We start from the raw sequence: 20197 nt of genomic DNA, 5'->3' as shown, positions 1-20197 counted from the left end.
AAAAAAAAAGAAGTCCGAGGACAACTTGAGGAGTCAGTTTGTCCCTTTCACCATGGGATCTGTCATCAAATTGAGGTCTGGGCTGTCCTGCTTGGAGGACCAGGGTAAATGCTTTTACCCATGGAGTGAGTCACCGTGCTCCCTAGCCCTCCTCCTCCTTGGTTGTTGAGATAGAGTCTGCTAGTATAACCCTTAGCTGGTCTGGTACCATGTACTTGGAATTTCAGGCATCCTCCTGTCTCAACCACTCTAATACTGACACAGACATGTGCCGCCACTGCAAGGTAAAAGGCATCTCTAGGTTGATATAAAATGATTTTTCCGCTTTATACAACAGGATCTCACTCCTAGCCCAAGCTGGCCTGTAACGCGTGCTCCTCTCGTCTCCCTGAGGTGGGATCGTAGCTTTGCTCCCCGCCCCCCATGCCCAGTGCCCGTTCCCCAACTGAGAACGTCCCAGGAAGCTGCTGAGGAGCCTTGGTGCTGTCATTGCTGGGGAACAGCCAAAGGGAAACTCGTGCAGAGGAGAGGTTCCTGGCCTGCTTCGGACTAGGGTTCCAGCAAGAGAGAGTACGCTCCTGTCCCCATTCCACTTTCCGAACAGGAATGACCCTGGGTTTAGTGACCCCATTATTCACAGAGCCCTTCATTTTCCTGTCCATGAAATGTACAGAGTAGCTTTCAACCTTTCAGAGGCCAAGGAGAGGTAGTCAGTGCTGTTTGTGAACTAGGGAATCCAGGTTTGTTGGGTCTTAGGGGAAACACTCTACCCTGGAGCTAAATGTCCAGTCCCGGGATCAGCTAAGCTCCTTTTACTGAGAGGGGTTGAGTGTTGAAGTTTCTGGTTTCAGTTTATGAACCAATGCAACACCCTAGGGCCTTCTGAGCAATCCTACCCAGTGTCTCCTCATATATTGAATTCTTTATGGGCTTCACACACACACACAATTAAGGAGAGGCTAACAGACAGTGCAGGATGGGACAGAGGCAAGGAGAAAGCCAGTACTGTTTAACAATGAATGCGCATTAGACAGACTGCAGGCAAGCACCGGGAACAAAGGTATGGGCGGTGGTGTGGGGACACCAGCCAGCATGAGCTAAGATAGCAGAGCACTGAGTGGCTATCCTCTCCAGGAGGGCTCATCAGTCCAACAAGTTTCCAGATGCGGCCTTGGAAAAAGGCAAGGCTAGATTGCCAGCTGAAGGACATGGCGGACCACCTTTAGAACAGAGGCACTGGCACAACTTGGTTCTGGCTCCTGGAACTGGGCCAATCTGTGACCAGCATCTTCTTGCGGATGCCTAGAACTCCGGCTTCTCTGAAAAGACTGGGACCTGTTCCTCTCTAGGTCCAAAGAGCTGCATGCAGTAGGGAAGAGGCTAGAGAAGCGAAACCAGCTTGAGAAACAGCTTGTGCTCGCATATGGAGGGCGCACGTCCCCGCGCGCTGTGTACGTGGGCGACCGGGGAGGCTGAGGGGTGGGGAGTGTTCTACCCAGTAGCGCTCGCTCGGTTCTCTGTTCACTAGGTGTCCGCAGTCACTCACCCCCACAGCCCCCGTGCCCAGTGACCAATCCAGGTCAGCTATCCCTCCCTCTGCGCTCCACACCCCCACTGTAATGTGGGCCTCTTAGGGCCACGCGTGGAGGGTCGTTCAACCCTCGCCCACGGTAGGCAGACTTGGGGAAAATTTCTTCCCAGGGTAAGATCAAGGTAGACAAAAAAAAAAAAAAAAAAAAACAAAAAACCACCCAGCCAAGCAGCGACGAAGAGAGCCCCCGCCGCAGCGGGGGAGGTGGAGCCTCGGGGGGGAGGGGTGGAGACCGCCGAGACAGGCCTAGAAACTGCTGGAAGAAATCGCAGCACCGCCGCTGCTGATCCTTCCGCCGCAGGCCGCCAAAGAGTCCCTGCCAGCCCAGGCCCGCGCCCCTCCCCTCGGGGAAGCGGCTCCCCGCCTGAAGCTGTGCTGTAACCGGGAGGGTGGGGATGGGGGAATCGGGGGCCTCCTTAAAAGTTGGACAAGGAATTTATCATCCTTTTCTCTTGATGTGCGACTTGTAGGGAACATTCTAGTAAGATCGGGTCTGGAAATGGCAGCAGAGTTGGCCACCTCCATTCTCTTTCAGACGTCCCCTGAGTTCTGGACTCTTGGGGGGTGGGGAGTGGAGGCGCCTACCTTGAGTTTTCTGAGGCAGTCCGTAGGGTATTAGCCCGCAGATACGTCCCTAATTGCATATGCATGCTCCCTGCTCATTTTGAGGGGGGACATGTCCTACTCCTGCAGAAATGGGGTGGTGCAAAACGATATTGAATTGGCCTTGACTCAGGGACCAGGCCCGCTCCTCCCCGCCCCCTCCACGATCTGGGACCATGACGTCAAGGTGGGCGGGCGGCGGCAGGTGCGTGGCCCACAGCCACTCCTTTAAGGCGGAGGGATCCAAGGGCGGGGCCCGGGCTGTGCTTCGCCTTATATAGGGCGGTCGGGGGCGTTCGGGAGCTCTCTTGAGTCACCCTCGCGCAGCCTAGGCTTGCCGTGCGAGTCGGACGTGGTCCGGGCCCACCACCCTGCTCTTTACTACTACTCGGCTTTCCCATCAAGGTAAGGCCGGGGCCTCTCGTCCCCGGCGGCTCCCCCGGGACGTCTACCCGTGGTCCCAGCCTCCATCTCCTCTGTCCCAAAGCCTCCTTCCTCGGCGGGGCGGCCTGTAGAGATAACGTGTCTAGAGGTTCGGGGTGGACCCCGGCGGACTTGCACCGCGAGGCTCCCCGGGGCGGGTGGATTTCCCCCGAGTGTGGGGTGGGGGTGCGGCCCGGCCAGGTGGTGGGCGGCCGCACGTGGTAGTCGCCGACCCGGGACGCTGCCATGTTTGCCCTCCACTTCCGGGCGCGGCTGCAGGGTCCGGTAGGGTCCGCGCGGTGGCGGGCTGCTCTGCGTGACTCAGCAAGGCCTGGGGAGGTTGGCCTGGCTGCCTCCCCCGGAGGCCGCCGGTACCAACGTGCTTGATTTTGGGGAGGGGTGCACAGCTCGGCAGGGACGCCGGAACCCACCGCGCTTTCCCTTTCCAGATCTTTCTGCCCTCCCAGTGGAGGGCGGGGGAGGAGAGACGGGGAGAGAGCAGGCAGGAGAAGATTCCTAGGTCCCTCCCTTGCTCCTCCCCTCCCCGGAGCTCAGATTGTTCTGGAAGCCTGGGCGCCCCGCCCCAGTGCCCGGATGCTGGGGCGGTGGGAGGGTTTCAATGGCGCCCCCTCCTCGTGTGGCTCTTGCCGACGCATGTCCGGCAGTGACGAGGGTCGCTGGACGGCTGGGCCACCATTTTACTTGGGTTCCGGCCTATGCAAGTCTGCACAGTGAGTGGTCACCGTGGAGCTTTTGATTTCTTTGTCCTGATTTAATTGCCCCGTGAGCGCCTCACTACAGCTTCTGGGTTCTCTTGCCCTGCTGGGTGGAATAAAATTAAAAAAGGCTGCTTTTTCTGTTAAAGTTGTTCCTCACCCCAATGAGGAAATTGTAGTTAAGGGGTGTGTGTACCAGGGGTTGCTTGAGCTTTTTTTATGTATTAACTTAGTCTGGATTGTTACCATATCGGCAGGTGTTCTGTTCAGAGTCAGTGAGCTATGCTCTGAACATGCCGCTGTTCAAGAGTTTCACTTTTGGGCATCTGTTCTGAAAACCCCATCTTTTAGGTTTTTTTCATTCTTTGTCTTGGCCACTGTAGCTTCAATGTCCTTTTTAAAAAAAAATGGCTGCTCTTGTCTCTTGGGGTTGGATACTTACCCAGACTAAAGAAGTTTGAGCTGGATATTAAAATGTGTGTCTATAATGGTCCTTAGTAGTAATTCTTTCATTCTTAGATGCCTGAGGAAGTGCACCATGGAGAGGAGGAGGTGGAGACCTTTGCCTTTCAGGCAGAAATTGCCCAGCTCATGTCCCTCATCATCAACACTTTCTATTCAAACAAGGAGATTTTCCTCCGCGAGTTGATCTCTAATGCTTCAGATGTGAGTATTCTGTTGTTGAGTTTCTAAGACTTCACAGAAGTGTGTGTAAAGCAGGCAGTGGGAGTGATTGACATTGATGTTGAAGGGGAAGGGACTGTTTGGACAAATAGAATAATCTGGCTTTTTGTGTTTGTACAGGCCCTGGACAAGATTCGGTATGAGAGCCTGACGGACCCTTCTAAGTTGGACAGCGGGAAAGAGCTGAAAATTGACATCATCCCCAACCCTCAGGAGCGCACGCTGACTTTGGTGGACACAGGCATTGGCATGACCAAGGCTGACCTCATTAATAACCTGGGAACCATTGCTAAGTCTGGCACGAAGGCGTTCATGGAGGCTCTCCAGGTGTGTGGCCTTTCATCCGCACCGTCCTCTAGTTTGTTACTGCTTAAGTTAAAACTTGTCTGTCTAGGGTATTACATATTAGGACACTTATTAGAAAAAAGGACAAGTGGTGCTCAGGTCAGGACAGCTTTGACCCCTAGATCTGTGGACATTGAACTGATTGTTACCTTGCACAGCAAGTGGTTATACTCGCACAAGAACCATGTTGCTGATCCTCTTCACTTCAAACCCTTTGCAGGCTGGTGCAGACATCTCCATGATCGGGCAGTTTGGTGTCGGATTCTACTCGGCCTATCTAGTGGCAGAGAAAGTGGTTGTGATCACAAAGCACAATGATGATGAGCAGTATGCCTGGGAGTCGTCTGCGGGTGGCTCCTTCACCGTCCGGGCAGACCATGGTGAGGCGGCAGGGTACACTGTGGGGAAAGTCAGAAACCTTAAAACGTTGTATTCTATAAAAGTACATTTTAAGGGGTGGTGAGTGCCAGCACTTGGGAAACAGGCAGTTGGGTGAGCTCTTAAGGCAAGCAAAGGCTACACAGGAATCTTAGCTTGCTTGAGACCAGGGACAAAAAAGTGTAGCTCTTCGTTCTTGTAATTTAATTTCAGCTTTTCATGTCTTGATCTATTCTCTGTAGGTGAGCCCATTGGCCGGGGTACCAAAGTGATCCTTCACCTCAAAGAAGACCAGACAGAGTACCTGGAGGAGAGGAGGGTCAAGGAAGTGGTGAAGAAACACTCGCAGTTCATAGGCTATCCCATCACCCTCTATGTGAGTATGGGCGTTTGCGCAGGCTAATGGCATTGGACCTTGCTGGTGCTGCATTCTCCATAATTAATTACATGTGTCATTGGTGATTTAGTTGGAGAAGGAACGGGAGAAGGAGATCAGTGATGACGAGGCAGAGGAAGAGAAAGGTGAGAAAGAGGAGGAAGATAAGGAGGATGAGGAGAAGCCTAAGATTGAAGATGTGGGGTCTGATGAGGAAGATGACAGCGGCAAAGACAAGAAAAAGAAAACAAAGAAGATCAAAGAGAAGTACATTGACCAGGAGGAGCTGAACAAGACAAAGCCTATCTGGACCAGAAACCCGGATGACATCACACAGGAGGAGTATGGGGAATTCTATAAGAGCCTCACCAATGATTGGGAGGACCACTTGGCAGTCAAGGTGAGAAGCCTTCCTTCCTCCGTGTTGTGTAAGGCGGGGTAGGTAGGCAGAAGCTGGAGGTGGTAAGGAATAACTGGCTCGACTGGTTGGTAGCTGGGACCTGAAAGCCACAGAAAGAACCATGTGACAACACTGGAGCTACTCAGAGCTAACAGTGGTTTCACATTCTCTTTCTGGTGGGAATCAGGGTGGCAGCCATATCTGACACTGGATTACTCTTCTCAATCACTCCCACTGTCATGGCCACCACCCTGATTATAGCCGGAGTTCTGCTTGGAGGGATACTTCTTGCTACCAGCATGCTGGGTTTATTTGTGATTAGGGCTGTTTTCCTAATCATAGGTTTCAGCAGTTTGGCACTTACAGTGTGCTGTCAGATGTTTGATACTGGGGCTTGAAGCAGTCCTGTCCTAAAATGTATTATTGGGTTCATTTCAGCACTTCTCGGTAGAAGGTCAGTTGGAATTCAGGGCATTGCTCTTCATTCCCCGGCGAGCTCCCTTTGACCTTTTTGAGAACAAGAAGAAGAAGAACAACATCAAATTGTATGTCCGCCGTGTGTTCATCATGGACAGCTGTGATGAGCTGATACCCGAGTACCTCAACTTTATCCGCGGTGTGGTTGACTCTGAGGACCTGCCCCTGAACATCTCCCGGGAGATGCTGCAGCAGAGCAAGATCCTGAAGGTCATCCGTAAGAACATCGTCAAGAAGTGCCTGGAGCTCTTCTCCGAGCTGGCCGAGGACAAGGAGAACTACAAGAAGTTCTACGAGGCCTTCTCCAAGAATTTAAAGGTAAGATGGACAAGTGTGCTCCAAATTACTTTGTATTTAGAGTGCTGTTTTTTCCAGCTTATTTATTTAGTTGGACTTTTTCTTTTAAAGCTTGGAATTCATGAAGATTCCACTAACCGTCGCCGCCTCTCTGAGCTCCTTCGCTATCACACCTCTCAGTCTGGAGATGAGATGACTTCCTTGTCAGAGTATGTGTCTCGCATGAAGGAGACCCAGAAGTCCATCTACTATATCACTGGTATGTCGGAAATTGGGTCTGAGTAAAGCTGCCTTGTGGACTTGGGAAAGGGGGAGATGGCGGGGTGGAGACCATGTGGCCATTGTTGTATTAATCCTGTAGGTGAGAGCAAAGAGCAAGTGGCCAACTCTGCCTTTGTGGAGCGAGTGCGGAAGCGGGGCTTCGAGGTGGTGTATATGACTGAGCCTATTGACGAGTACTGCGTGCAGCAGCTCAAGGAGTTTGATGGGAAGAGCCTGGTCTCAGTGACTAAGGAGGGCCTGGAGCTACCAGAGGACGAGGAAGAGAAGAAAAAAATGGAAGAGAGCAAGGCAAAGTTTGAGAATCTCTGCAAGCTCATGAAGGAGATCTTGGACAAGAAGGTTGAAAAGGTGACTCTCCCTTAACTAGAAATGTCAGGCAGCACAGACCGGGCACACAGACTAAACAGTAGTTATTCCATCTAATGTATGTAGGCAAGGAAAGGGCCTTCCTGTGTTGCCCAGGTTATCCTTGAATCCCTGTACTCAAGCCACCTTCAGTCTCCAGAGCACGTAGGGGGGTTAGTCCTGCCTGCCATTCTTAGCAACAAAAGTAAGGTTCTTTATACATAGCAGTTCCATTGTGGCCAAGGTACATCTTGTCATTGTTCTTGATTGTCCACAGGTGACAATCTCCAATAGGCTTGTGTCTTCCCCCTGCTGCATTGTGACAAGCACCTACGGCTGGACAGCCAACATGGAGCGGATCATGAAGGCCCAGGCACTGCGAGACAACTCTACGATGGGCTACATGATGGCCAAAAAACACCTGGAGATCAACCCTGACCACCCCATCGTGGAGACCCTGCGGCAGAAGGCTGAGGCAGACAAAAACGACAAAGCTGTCAAGGACCTGGTGGTGCTGCTGTTTGAAACTGCTCTGCTCTCCTCTGGTTTCTCACTTGAGGATCCCCAAACCCACTCCAACCGCATCTACCGCATGATTAAACTAGGCCTGGGTGAGACCTGGCTTTTGAGCTCCTGGTAGCAAGTTGTTGTACTGTCTGGACCTTTGGGCAGACTTAGTGCTGTGTGGCTTAAACTGTGTCTTTCTCTTTTAGGCATCGATGAAGATGAGGTCACTGCAGAGGAGCCCAGTGCTGCTGTTCCTGATGAGATCCCCCCGCTGGAAGGCGATGAGGATGCCTCTCGCATGGAAGAAGTGGATTAAAGCCTCCTGGAAGGAAGCCCTGCCCTCTGTATAGTATCCCCGTGGCTCCCCCAGCAGCCCTGACCCACCTGGCTCTCTGCTCATGTCTACAAGAATCTTCTATCCTGTCCTGTGCCTTAAGGCAGGAAGATCCCCTCCCACAGAATAGCAGGGTTGGGTGTTGTGTATTGTGGTTTTTTTGTTTGTTTTATTTTGTTCTAAAATTAAAAGTATGCAAAATAAAGAAGATGCAGTTTTATACAGTCCTGTTCTCCTTGTAACACTCAGGGCTTCCTGAGTTGTGTTGGAAGGTGATGAAAGGCACTTGTCAGTAGTTATATTAATGCCAACCAAAACACAGGGCCAAAGTCACTGCTGCAGTTTAATCAAATAAGAGCAAAAGGTGACATTTCCAAGTACCAAAACTTGGGCAGGAACACTGGGGCCCCAACTGGGCTGGGGGCCTTTGTCCCTTCTGGCACAGCACCATTCTCACTAGCCCCTAGTGGAACTGCAATACCTGTAAACAATTCTCTTCCCAGCTGGTGCCTGGTAGCCTCAAGGGTGTGTGCTATGAGCAAAGCCCTGGTGCTGGTTTGCTTGGCCACCAGCTAAGCCAAGATTTCGGAGACTGGGGGAGGAGCTCTGGGTCACCTCTAACCAAACACCCACAGCTGTCATTTCCATGAAGTGGGGGCTCTTAAGGCAAAAAGAGGCTGCCTCCAGGGCTCCAATCCTCTGCTGTATGCTGAGCCAGTGCCCCAGAAGATGAGGGTCTTTACTGCACTGCTCACACCTTCTGCACTGGGGGCTCAGTGGGCACAGCCTTCTTTCCCCGCTGCTTCCGGCCCCGGGCATAGACTCTGAGTAGGAGGGCAGTGAAGACCACAGCTACTCCCAGTCCCCCCACCACAGTGACAGTATGGCCATAGAGGAGGCAGGAGAGGAGGATGGCAACAGCCTGGCGCAGAGTCATGATGATGGTGAAGACAGCAGCTCCAAATTGTCCAATGGTGTAGAAGATGAAGAGCTGCCCAAAGGCAGAGCAGACGGAGAGGAGCAGAGCATGGAGGGCAAACTCACTGTGCCGCCCCATGAAGCGTGCCCCCTCCAGTAGGGCCCCCTGTTCCAGTAGTGAGCCTACTGTGAAAAGACAGGAGAATAAATTGACCCCAAACATCATCTGCACCGATGACATCTTATAGGCAAACAGGGCATCCTGCCAATTTGAGGTGAAGCTGTCGAAAGCAATATAGCCTGCCAGTAGGACCAAGCCAGAGAGTGTGGTGGCTGGAGAGCTTCTAGGCTCTGGTCCACTGGACAGAAGAAACATGCTCACTCCAATGGAGATGAGGCCGGCAGTCAGGTATTCCCAGTGTTCATAGCTGCGCCGGGACACCAGCTTTCCCATCATCATGACAGGGATCACCTTGGAGGCCTTCGCCAGCACCTGGGTAGGGAAGCTGACGAACTTAAGTGCTTCATACTGGCACCAGCTGCTAAGCACATTTGACAGACTGGCAAAGGAGTACCGGTACATGGGTGCACCATGACGGGGCTGCTTGCGCAGGACACAGTAGAGGCCTGCCACGACCAGCGCCAGCACTCGGTTCATCAGCACCAGGAACTGGGAGTCTGTGAAATGCTCTCCTGGTGATGTGGATGTGGCCCCGTAGCTGCCGGTCATCACTCTTTCCTGCAGTACGCCCCAAGTCAGATAGGACACCTGGAAGAGGGAGGGCGGAGAAGAGCGACGGTATAGAAGGAAAGGCAGAAGTCTCAGTTTCCCACTTCCTCGGAGTTGGTAGCATATGATGTAACTGACACTATCCTTTTGGTTCCTGAGGGAGGGGCCTTCTTTCCCAAGCTTTAGCTCATTTTATGGGGAATCAAATGGAGTTGCAAACACCATGACATCTGCTTTAAGACCAAACCCTGCCCTCCTTCATGATGCAAATCCATTAGAGCTGGCTCCACATACCATATAGAGTTTTATTTAGTTTGAACTAACTCAAAAAGAAACTGGGATGTTTGGAAGCGGGGGGTGGGGGGTGGGGGGGGCTGGACACTTGCAATTCAACATATATCTAAGGTGAGTTGGCCCCCACTCTGAACGCCCTGTGATAGCCTCACTCACAAAGAAATCCTACTGACAAAATTTTGGAGAAAGCCAAATATGGTGGTACACGCTGTTACCCCAGCTATTTGGAAGGAAGAAGCAGGAGGGTTGAAAGTGGTGGTGGCACATGCCTTTAACCCACTCTGTCCAGCACACTGGAGGCAGAGGCATTTATTTGGATCTCTGAGTTTGAGGCCAGCCTGGTATTGAGAGCAAGTTTCAGGACAGCCAGAGCCACTCGGAGAAAACAGCGAAGAAGAAGAAAAAAAATAAAGTTCAGGGCCTGTCTGAGCCTGTGAAACTGTCAAAACAGCGTGGTGGGTCATCAGTCCTAGCACTTGTAGAGCAGGGGGATCTCTGAGCTGGAGGCCAGCCTGGTCTATGTAGTGAGTTCTGGAGTAACTAGGGCTGCAGGGCGAGACCTTGTCTCAAAATAATAATGTGGGAAGCAGCTCTGGAGATACAAGTTTTGCTGGCGATTCCTCAAACTCACACTCAGATACAACATACAGACAGAGCAGAATATGGGCATAGGGAAAAAAAATACAACAACTCAGGCAGGCCTTCTTCCACACTGTAGAAGACATTGCATGGGTGCGCACGCGTGTGTACAGTGAACTTCCATTTCAATGCAGGTGTTGAAGGAAGCGCTGAAAGTTCACTTTCAGGACTGGGCTGTGTCCTGTAGGGACACAATCCAGACCCAAGCTAACAAACCTTTGGGGTGGGCAGGGCAAATTTGGTTTCATTAAGTCACTGGCTGTCTGTACCCAGCTTGGGAAGAGAAGGGGAGCCTGTCTTCTTACCTGGAGACCCGAGGCACAGAAAGCCAGCTTCAGGACCTGCCAAGACGGGGTGGATTCCACTGTCTCTGTCCGCGGAGCCAGGAGAACCTCATCAGGAGCCTTGGGCTCATTGCCAAACACACAGGCTTTCACCAGGGGGAAGCAGAGACCCCTGCCTGAAGAAGACACAGTCAAGGTCCACAGCCTCTGCAGAGCAGCCAGCCCGACCCGGTGTCTGACTTACTGGCCTCCCTCCCGGCCCAAGTCCCGCTCTGCCAACACCTGCAACCGGACTTCGCTCATCTCTCCACCCTCTGGCCACATTACCTGTCTCCAGGTAGTTCTTCCGTCTTAAGTACTGCACCAGGAGGTAGCCAGGTACCATAAAGCTGGCATAGCCCGCTACATTCAACAAGAAGCGGAAGAGCCACAGCTGTGTCCAGGACTGCGGAGGGGCTTCGGGTGACTCTCCACCTGCTCCCAAGGAAGGGAGTGTGGCGAGTACCACTACTGCCCACCATCTGCTGGGACAGCCGAAGCAACGATTAGGGTTGCAGCTCTTCCGCCTCTCTGCCCTCCGGAGGGGACTGTACCAGGGAAGTGCCCAGTGGCCTCCCCGCCCCCTCCGCTGCAGCCCAGAGGGACGGACAAAGAGCCTCTCTCTCCCTCTCTCTCGGGGGGTCCGGCGCAGGCCAGGCAGAACCTCCTCCCTTCTCGGGGGCGGCCCCGCCTGTCCAGCCACATAGGTCGCCTCTGTTCCCTTCAGCGCGCGGGCAGCTCAGGCCACAGGCAACCCCCACCCCCTTCCCGCTCCGAAGCGCCGCTGTCCCTCATCCCCTCCGCGCGACAATCCCCGAAGCCCCGCGAGGAGCGTAGGCCACAAGCCGCGTGCCCATCCACACGGGGCTCCCGACAGTGCCACGCGGATCTGCGGCTGGGGGACCCCCCCACCCCGCCTCCGGAGCCCTGGGGTCTCGGTCACGTGGCCCCGGGGTCTCGGTCACGTGGGCCATGGCTGCCCGAGCCCCCCACCTGGCGTCCATGGCCCAGCCGCGTGGGGCGGAGGGGGGACCGGGGAATGCGAGTCCCCGGGCCGCGCGCTCCCTCCGCTCCCTCTGCCGCCCGCTCCAGCAGCCAGCCAGTCAGCCAGCCAGCGGAAGTGCCGAGCTCTTCCCGCCTCCTCCCCGCCTCAGCCCCCTTCGCGGCACTCCGGCCACAGCGACCCCGCGCGGCCCGGAGGCAGACCAAGCCCGGTTCCCCTGGGGAACTCCAGTTGGGACTCCCTCCCTTTCCCAGCTTGCTTGGTCTCAGCCATCAACCCAACCCAACCCAATCCACACAGAGTGATGATGACCATTGCCACCTAGTGGACTGGGATTTTGAGTATCTGAGACCCAAATACTTCCTCTACGTTAGGGTTTTTGGGGTTTTGTGTGTGTGTGTGTGGGGGGGGGGGTTCGAGACAGGTTCTCTGTATAGCCCTGGCTGTCCTGGAACTCACTCTGTAGACCAGGCTGGCCTCGATCTCAGAAATTCGCCTGCCTCTGCCTCCCAAGTGCTCGGATTAAAGGCGTGCCCCACCACGCCGGGCAAAATGTGTATCCCAGGCTGGCCTCGAACTCCAGATCCTCCTGCCTCTGCCTCCTTAAGCAAATCCTACCGGCCTGCACAACCAGAACCGCCGTTAGTTTTTAAACAATGATGTCTCCTCCTTTTTTGGCTGCATCAGTAATCACCCCCCTAGTACCTGTGACGGTGACCTTCTAGGCTCTGTATGACCTGGTGCGTCCTCCTCGCCCACTTGCCCGACCTTGTAGAGTCCTGTTGGCCTGTTTTCAGTTCCTTTAATTCACCGGAGGCCTTCCCCAATGCTGTCTTTCCCCTTGCTCATCCTAAATCGCAATTTCAACGACACCCGCTTGAAGCTTCCCAAAGGATGATCCTTCGCCTGCTCCATTGTCCTCCTTCCTGCTAACGGTTTTCTTCCTTCCCAGTCACCCATTGCAACGTATTACCACATATTTAGTTGTTTATGCTTTTAATATCTGTCTCACTCACAGGATGCATTTGCTTAGTGCATATAAGCGCTAAGCATCGGAAACTATGTTGATTTATTTCTTCTCCTTCTTCGTGCGTGACCTAGCAGGGCCCTCAGTGTGTGGAGTCAAGGGGGGGTGGGGGTGGGGGGGAAAGGAAAGTTGCAACTCTCTTGTGATCAATGTCCTCAAGCTTTTCCAGGGACACGCCTGTGTCTCCATATTCTTCCTCCTCACTCTCCAGCCCGGGGCATTTCCACATGAAGATGTGCCTGTGTTGGCAGGAACCGCTTAGGTCTCCTACCATACCCAGCAAGGCCCTGTGCTTGCTCAGGGCTTGTTTCCTTCTCTCTGCCTTTACCCGGGAGTCAGGCCTGCCTATGCATACAACTGTAGAAGGGAAACGTTGTTGTTGTTGTTGTTTTTAAAGCCCCTCTCTTCCATTTTAGTGTCATATTAGAATAACTGCAAAGGTTCAGTTGGGAGCCTTATGTTTGAAGTCTTTAGATAACTTTGTGGTAGCCCGCTGCCACCAGACCTATAATCCCAGCTACTCAGGAGGCTGAGACAGGAAGATCCCAGTTCAAAGATGACTGCCTGGGCTACAGAGTGAGTTCCAGGCCATCTCTGGCAACTCATTGAGATCCCATAATAACATAAAAAATGAAAAGAGGGCTGGGGACACAGCTCCATGATAGTAAGCTTGCCTACCGCTGGGGAGGCTCTAGGTTCACACCCCAGTGCCAAACACACTCACAAAGGTATTTTAGGTCAGTTTGCTCATTCCCATTTTCCTGGTAGCTGGCAATTTCAGCCCATGCCATCTTCAACAGAAGCGAGGAGGCTTCCTTCAGGATACCAGTGGCTTCGAGGGTCTTTCAAGAATCTCCATCCAGGCCACCTGGGAAGTCCTTCCTTCCAGATCGGCTCTTCCTCATCTGCAATCCTTCATCTCATTTTAGGACTATGCTAGCCCCAGGACCAGCATCAACAGACGGGCGATATTGCTTGGGTCCCAACTGCAGCAGCTGCGGATCCAGCTTCCAGGTGGGAAGCGGTGGGGACCCATCCGAGCTTCAGTCAGTACATAGCAGTGGTTTGCCGGAGATTTTCAGGTCATCAAAGGGCAAATAAGAAAGGAGCTGAGTGAGAGAGAGAGAAAACAGAGGGAAGCAGAGTTAATGCCTTAAGTGATGGCAGCAGGGATGGCAGCAGGGACCTGGGCAAGCAGAAGGCCAGGTAGTGAGAGACCTGGGCATGGCAGAGACCCGAAGCTTAGACAAGATCTAAGATAAGCCATGCAGAATATCTGAGCTAGGAGTGACCTTACAGTACAGTATGTCCATTGGCACTATGTCTACACAGTGGCTGTTGCTGGGGTTAGGGTTGGGGTGTGGAAGGGTTTTGGATACTTTAGCTTGTTTTTTTGAGTCAGGATCTTACTCTGTAGACCAGGCTGGCCTTAAACTCACAGAGATCAGCCTGGCTTTGCCTCTCAAGTGCTGGGATTAAAAGCATGTGCCAGCATATCTGGATGAATATTTTTTTTTTGTTTTTGTTTTTGTTTTTTCGAGACAGGGTTTCTCTGTGCAGCCCTGGCTATCCTGGAACTCACTCTGTAGACCAGGCTGGCTTCGAACTCAGAGATCTACCTGTGTCTGCCTCCCAAGTGCTGGGATTAAAGGCGTGCGCCACCACTGCCCGGCAAATATCTTTTTTAAGGTATAGAAAAATGTGAGTTTTGTCTCTTTATAATAAAGGGGGAGGGGCAGGAGAGATGGCTCAGTAGTTAAGAGCACTGGCTGCTCTCCCAGAGGTACTGAGTTCAATTCCCAGCAACCACATAGTAGCTTACAACCATCTGTAATGGGATCCAGTGCCCTCTTCTGGTGTGTCTGAAGACAGTGACAATGTACTCACATACATAAAAATGAGTAAATCTTAAACAAAAAATTAAAAAAAAAAGTCTAAGACCTGAAAACCCTGGGTATCTATTTACATGCTGAAGACATTTGCTTCAAGACACGTGCGACGTGTGGAGGCGTTACTCCTCCTGTCCTCTCTCCCAGGCCTCACTATGGCATTGTCTTCGGTCTGGTTAGCTTCACAGTCACTCCTGTTGGAATCCCATGTTTGGGCTCCTTGGGCTTAACCAGCTTAGGGAACTGGTTGTAGGCTGGAGGGGAGAGGGCGGGCAAATACAGCCCAATATGTCACAGTTGGTAAAAAAAAAAAAAAAGTAGTTCTGTTCCACCCCCAGCAGTTTTAGGGGGTTGAGGGTACTCATGTAGCTTAGGCTGGCCTTGAACTTGCTATGTAGATGAAGACGACCTTCAGTTTTGATCCTTTCCCTCCATTTCCTAAGTGCTTAAATAACAGGCATGCTCCACTATACATGTGGTGCTGGGTGTTGAACCCAGCACCTCTTACATGCTAGGTTAGCACTCTGTCAACCAAGTTAAACCCTCCAGCCTGACTGCGGCACTGTTAACTGGTGAGCATCCTTTGCCTAATGCATGTGCCTAACTCTGTTATGGGTGAGAGGCTCTGCAAGGCAGATGGTGCGGGTGCGTCTCTTACGTCCTCAGCCAGGTCCTGGGGTGTCTCATCTTCTACATTCAGCAGCAGAGAGTCAGCACCGGCCTCACACAGAGTGGATGAGATGCTATTGAGGCCCCGGCCAGCTGCCAGGTGCAAAGGTGTGCACCCGTTAAGCATGCGGGCATCTACCCGGGCACCGGCCTGGAGCAGAAACTGCACCAGGCTGCGCTCCTGGGTTTCCACAGCCAGGTGCAGGGCAGTCTTTCCACTCGTGCCCTCCTGCAATGAACAGAGATGTCAGCTATGCATATGATGAGGTAGCATGCTGAGCATGCGCGCCGGAGATGGCATGTCAACATGTTTGATGCTGCCAGGGGACCTGTAGCTAGACCAGGAGGTGGCAGGTGCTGGACCAGGTGGTGGCAGGTGCTGGACCAGGTGGGGCCCTGATTGGTGGACCAGGTGGACCAGGTGGAACCTCACCTGTACATCAATGTCGGCTCCATTCTGAAGCAACAGTTCTATGAGCGGTTGGTTCCTCTGCAATGTGGCGATGTGGAGACAGGCCAGACCTGGGGTGGAGGAGGGAGGGGACTGCTATTTGGTACCCTGCCCTTCAGCCTCAAGGGACCCCTGCCTACTCAATGCCTCTAATCACAGGACTATTGAAATACCCCTCCCAAAAATCCCCTCAGAGGTCTGAGAGGAAAGGAACTCAAAGTTTCCACTTTTTCGATCATGTTACTGAAACTTTTATGCTTCAAGGGTCAGGCTGCTGAGCGACAGCCCCAATCACAACACGGCCTTCCAGTGCACACACCCACCCCTGCTAACTCTAGACTTTTACCTTCAAGCCCAGGCGAGGTTCTTCAGAGCTATCTGGGGATCCTCATGGCTCCAGTCTCTACCCAGGGGTCACCTCTTCCTTTCTGCCCCAGGGCTTTTATTTTGCTATCCCCCTTCTGGCCTAGACCCTCCTTTGTTTCTCCAACCTTACTTATAATAATAGAGATTTAGATTAAAATATACATCCTCTGTCTCTTTTGAGTCTCTGTTCAAAGGCTCCTGACTCTGACTGTCCCTACAAAAAAATCCCTCCAACCCTGCCACATCCCAGTTCTTCTCCTCCTGGTCCACCACAGCACCCACTTCCTTTACACACACACACACACACACACACACACACACACACACACACTTCACAGTGTGCTGTTTACTATCTGTCTCGCATTTCCGTGGTCCTGCTCACAGGTGTAGGTTCTCCTCCCACCTTGCCAGTTCTTCAGTTGGAGGTCCAGGGGATGAGAAGGCTGTCTGCCTGGCTCTGGCTGCTCCTCCAGCAGACAGCACGCGCAGGCCAGATTCTGGCGCCGACAGGCCACATGCAGGGCCGTGTCACCGTGCTGGTCCTGCAGAATTCGGCTGGCCCCCTTCAGCACCAGCGCCCGGACAACATCTGGCTGATCCAGGTGAACGGCCAGATGCAGTGCTGTCTGTAGGCATAGAGGGGTCACAGGGTCACAGAACCTCTGCAGCTGGCTCCTACCCCTGAGGACATGTGGGAATACAACCACCTCCAACTCCCAGGAGCCTCTCTAAAGGTTACTATAAGGGTCATAGTTGGGTCTTCTGTGAAATTACTCCTGAACCCCTCCCCAAATGCTTGGGACCCCAGTTCTGGAAGTAAGATGAGGGAAACAGGGCCTTGCTCTTAATCCTTCATCCCTGGGGAAGTCTGTATCATCCTCCAGGGTTTCTCTGCAGGGGCTGGGGGAGGGGAGGAAAGACAGAGGAGCCAGGGCCTCTCCCTGACAACTGCCCCCATTCAGGCTCAGCTGTCATCTCTTATATTCAGCCTTTCTTGCCTGTCCCACAAAGACGCCAGACCCCACTGAATCTGGTAAGGTCTTCAATACACTTGTCATCGTGCTGTATAATCAGGTGCCAGTGACGAGTCTGTGGGCACCTTGTGCATGGGCAGACGCTGCTTCCTCCGTATGTATCTTTGTATTGCAGCTTCTGGCGCTGTGTCTGGCAGAGGGTTTGGCCGCTGGGGATGGCAACAGGCACCTGGGCATAGCCTTCTCTCTCTACTCACCTGGTAAAGGTTGTTCTGAATGTCCAGGACTTCCTGGGGCAGGAAAGCCAAGCAACAGAATAGCACTGACGGGGCTTCGTGAATCACTGCCAGGTGGAGCAGCCTGGAGCAGGAGAGGGCTAGGGTCAGAGCCCAGGTCAGAGGCGATAAGCTGGTGTCTTGGGGTTAGAAATGAATACGTCGACCTCTTAACTAGCTACCCACAACCAAGCAGGTGCAGGAAGTGAGAGTTTGGGCCAGGAAGTGAGGGGTTGATACAGGAAGCCAGGATTCTGGAGGTGGGAGCTCCAAGCTCGGATGGCTGGACCCGTGGAGGGCCTTGGCTGGGGGTGGACCTGTGGGCAGGGTGCTGACAGGACAAGGGCCTTCCTGTCCACCATGCCTACACCCAGCTCCCTTCTGCCCCCAGGGCCTTGCCAGGCCAGCTGCAGCTCAAAGCTAAACCGAAAGCTGCCAGAGAAACACAGAGGGGGTTTCCAGGGCTGAGCTACCCACCTCCCCACAACAGGGAGGACAGGAGGAGGCCGATGTGGGGTTCCCCCAGCGACTCAATGTCACACACTCCAAGGAGCCAGCATGGCATTTGGAACTGCTGCCTTACCCATTAGTCAAGCGGGCCATTCCACACAAGCCATCATATGGGGTCTGGTCACAAACCCTTTCCTAGGTACAGCTCCAAGGGGGAATTTGGTGCAGTGCAGAAAATGGGTTTGATGGGGCAGGGGCGGGGGGTGGTGATGGGAGTTGTAAGTTAGGGCCAACAGGGCAGTTGGGATGGGAAGTTCCAGTCTTGGGGTTTCCCCACATCAGGTGGGGAAAATGAAAGCCAGGGTTAGATGGTCTAGACCTGGACAGCTGCCTTGGGGCAACTTGGCTAAAGGCCTGTCTGAGCTAGGGAGGGGGATACTTAGGCAGGAGGGGGGCAAACTTTTGCTGTAGGCAGGCAGTAGAGGAGGCCAGGAGAGAGTGACGGAGGGAGGGAGGAACCACTGTGGAAATCCCCTCGGCCAGGGCCTGCTCTCTGGGTCACATTCCTGCAGCCACCTCCCTCTCTCCCTCAGTCTCCCCTCCTCCTGCCCACTTCCTTTTCCCACTTCCATACTTCCCACAGTCCAGCCACCTCCAAAGGAGGGAAGATGTCTGCTGGGGGCTGGGAGTGGGGGGCTGATGCTTCTCCCCATACACACTGGACCTGTCTCTAAGCAGAGCGTGTCAAGGCTGCATGCAGCTCAGGGGCTAACTGTGGAGGGCGCGGTGGCCCGAGAAGCTGTGCACAAAGCTCCCAGAACTCTGAGGTCCTGGCCTAAGGGTTGTGACTGGCACCTGAAATACAAAAGGCCTCTCTCCCGCTCACAGGATGGAGACTATCTTTGCTAGTGCCCACCCAAGACCCCTACATCTCCAACAAGCAGGTCAGGACAGGTACCCCCTGCATCCCAGCGTCTCTCTCATCTAGCTAGCACTCCAGCTGCCCCTGCTCTAACACCCACAAAGCCCAGTCACCTCTTCTGCACTTGACACCTACACACTTGATAGCCTCACAGTCCAGCTGCACCTGATTCCAGCTGGGCCTAAGGGAGAAAAGGGAGATCAAGAAACTGGACAGCAAGAAGAATTTGGGGGAGCTCAGGAGGTAGCTGCTGGGGAGGCTGAGGCCAAGCCATTACTTCCCTTTTCTCAGCAGAGGAGGAAGTGAGCTGGGGCAGCCAGCTGGCTATTCTGTTTGTTGGGGGCAAAAATTCTCAGTCTAGTCCCTCTTTTGGAACCACTTTCAAATGGGCATCCAGGTAGCACCGTTAAGCCAGGCTTCCTGAGCTCAGATAACAACCTGTAATCCTGGTGTAGTCTTTTTTCCCCCCTCTGGTTAGGGTGTTCTGAAGTTAGGCACTGGTATCCCAAATATTGAGCAAACAGGGACATCCCTTCCCCCAACAAGAAAAACAAAAACTGAATTGGTTGCGGGGGAATTCCTCTTCCCAGGAGTGGGTCACTAGTAGATTTTCAAGACTGTGGCTGGTGTTCTAGGTTACAAGGGCCCTGCTATCCTGTCCACTCCCAAAAGGGGTGATGATGTCTGGTTTTTGGTCTGAACCTGGCTACAGCTTAAAAGCAAGCTGCAAGTTAAGTTTGGAGTTTGGAGAAGGGGGCTGGCCCTTCCAGGGCAGGTGCTGTGAGGGTCTGTCCTCTCGGGTGATGAAGTGGTAGTGGTAGCCCAGCCAGTTGCAGCTCGGAGGGAGGCTCTGACTGAGCATCCTGTCTCAGCCTAGCCAGTTTACTCACGTGTCTCCATCCTCAGAGATGTATGTGAGTGCCTCGAGTTGTTGAGGGCTCAGCACCCCCGCGGGGGGCAGCAGCGATCCTGGGGCGGGAGGGCTTGGATCCTTGGCTTCGGGTTTCTCCAGTAAGGGGAAAGACTCAGTGAGAGAGGAGGAGGCATAGGTGGAGTCCGCTCGCTCTCCATCCACATCTTCTTTCTCTGGTTCCTTGTGGGTCCCCGGAGCATGGCTCCAAGGCTGTGGGCAGCCGCTTTGCGATGATCCGGAGCTTGGGGCCGCAGTAGGTTCAGGCAGGGAGCGCAGAGAGCGCAGCGACTCTATGCCGGAGTCACACTGGCTATCGTCCGCCTCGTCCGGCCCCTTCCGCGCATCCGACATGCCGGCCGCGCCAGCCCGGGGTCCAGGGTCCAGCGGGATCTAACTCTGAGGTGTGCCGCGCGCTTTTCCGGGTTTGTGTGTCCGCCTAACAGAACCAGGGTCACTCTCCGAGCGGCTTCATTACCTGGCTGTGCAGGCGCGGGGAGCGGATGAGAAAAGCGAGAGGTCCAGGGCGCCGGCCAGGTCCACCGCAGCGGGTGCTTTGGGCAGCTGAACGGTCCCTAGTTAGGTCTTCTCTGTCGCCC

At 53.7% G+C, this 20197-nt stretch overlaps 3 protein-coding genes across 4 annotated transcripts; 1 reads left to right on the top strand and 2 right to left on the bottom strand.

Annotated features, from left to right (window-relative positions):
• The first annotated feature begins 2487 nt into the window (after nt 1–2487).
• On the top strand, nt 2488–7978 carry Hsp90ab1 (heat shock protein 90 alpha family class B member 1). Its single transcript, XM_021149054.2, has 11 exons — nt 2488–2599; nt 3853–3999; nt 4138–4344; nt 4583–4742; nt 4983–5116; nt 5208–5516; nt 5955–6311; nt 6402–6549; nt 6652–6920; nt 7195–7528; nt 7631–7978. The coding sequence occupies exons 2-11, from the start codon at nt 3853–3855 to the stop codon at nt 7738–7740; spliced, it is 2175 nt and encodes a 724-aa protein (XP_021004713.1). The 5' UTR covers nt 2488–2599; the 3' UTR covers nt 7741–7978.
• Nucleotides 7979–8082: 104 nt separating this feature from the next.
• Nucleotides 8083–11786, bottom strand: Slc35b2 (solute carrier family 35 member B2). Its single transcript, XM_021149055.1, has 4 exons — nt 11656–11786; nt 10951–11144; nt 10645–10799; nt 8083–9445 (listed from the first exon to the last, which is right to left on the bottom strand). The coding sequence occupies exons 1-4, from the start codon at nt 11664–11666 to the stop codon at nt 8510–8512; spliced, it is 1296 nt and encodes a 431-aa protein (XP_021004714.1). The 5' UTR covers nt 11667–11786; the 3' UTR covers nt 8083–8509.
• An 858-nt stretch (nt 11787–12644) lies between these two features.
• On the bottom strand, nt 12645–20197 carry Nfkbie (NFKB inhibitor epsilon). 2 transcript variants are annotated; one of them, XM_021149221.1, is made up of 6 exons: nt 19579–20197; nt 17299–17401; nt 16471–16693; nt 15684–15772; nt 15240–15479; nt 12645–13801 (listed from the first exon to the last, which is right to left on the bottom strand). In XM_021149221.1, exons 1-6 carry the CDS (start codon nt 19950–19952, stop codon nt 13736–13738), a joined length of 1095 nt encoding a protein of 364 aa, XP_021004880.1. In that variant the 5' UTR covers nt 19953–20197; the 3' UTR covers nt 12645–13735. The 2 variants fall into 2 exon arrangements, with proteins under 2 accessions (XP_021004880.1, XP_021004881.1); XM_021149222.2 differs by having other exon boundaries at nt 12645–13733.

This window comes from Mus caroli, chromosome 17, assembly GCF_900094665.2.
Source record: "Mus caroli chromosome 17, CAROLI_EIJ_v1.1, whole genome shotgun sequence".
Taxonomy (NCBI): Eukaryota; Metazoa; Chordata; class Mammalia; order Rodentia; family Muridae; genus Mus; species Mus caroli.
This window is presented reverse-complemented; position numbering and strand designations above follow the sequence as displayed.

Coding starts and splice junctions, on each gene's coding strand:
- Nfkbie (XM_021149222.2), bottom strand. CDS start 19,952: ATGTCGGATGCGCGGAAGGGGCCGGACGAGGCGGACGATAGCCAGTGT. Junction 16,694..17,298: donor TTCAGAACAACCTTTACCAG/GTGAGTAGAGAG, acceptor CTATGCCTACAG/ACAGCACTGCATCTGGCCGT. Junction 15,773..16,470: donor CCAACTGAAGAACTGGCAAG/GTGGGAGGAGAA, acceptor CCTCCACCCCAG/GTCTGGCCTGTCTCCACATC.
- Slc35b2 (XM_021149055.1), bottom strand. Junction 10,800..10,950: donor GAAGAACTACCTGGAGACAG/GTAATGTGGCCA, acceptor TGTCTTCTTCAG/GCAGGGGTCTCTGCTTCCCC. Junction 9,446..10,644: donor TCTGTGCCTCGGGTCTCCAG/GTAAGAAGACAG, acceptor TCCCTCTTCCAG/GTGTCCTATCTGACTTGGGG.
- Hsp90ab1 (XM_021149054.2), top strand. CDS start 3,853: ATGCCTGAGGAAGTGCACCATGGAGAGGAGGAGGTGGAGACCTTTGCC. Junction 4,743..4,982: donor CACCGTCCGGGCAGACCATG/GTGAGGCGGCAG, acceptor TATTCTCTGTAG/GTGAGCCCATTGGCCGGGGT. Junction 5,517..5,954: donor AGGACCACTTGGCAGTCAAG/GTGAGAAGCCTT, acceptor GGTTCATTTCAG/CACTTCTCGGTAGAAGGTCA.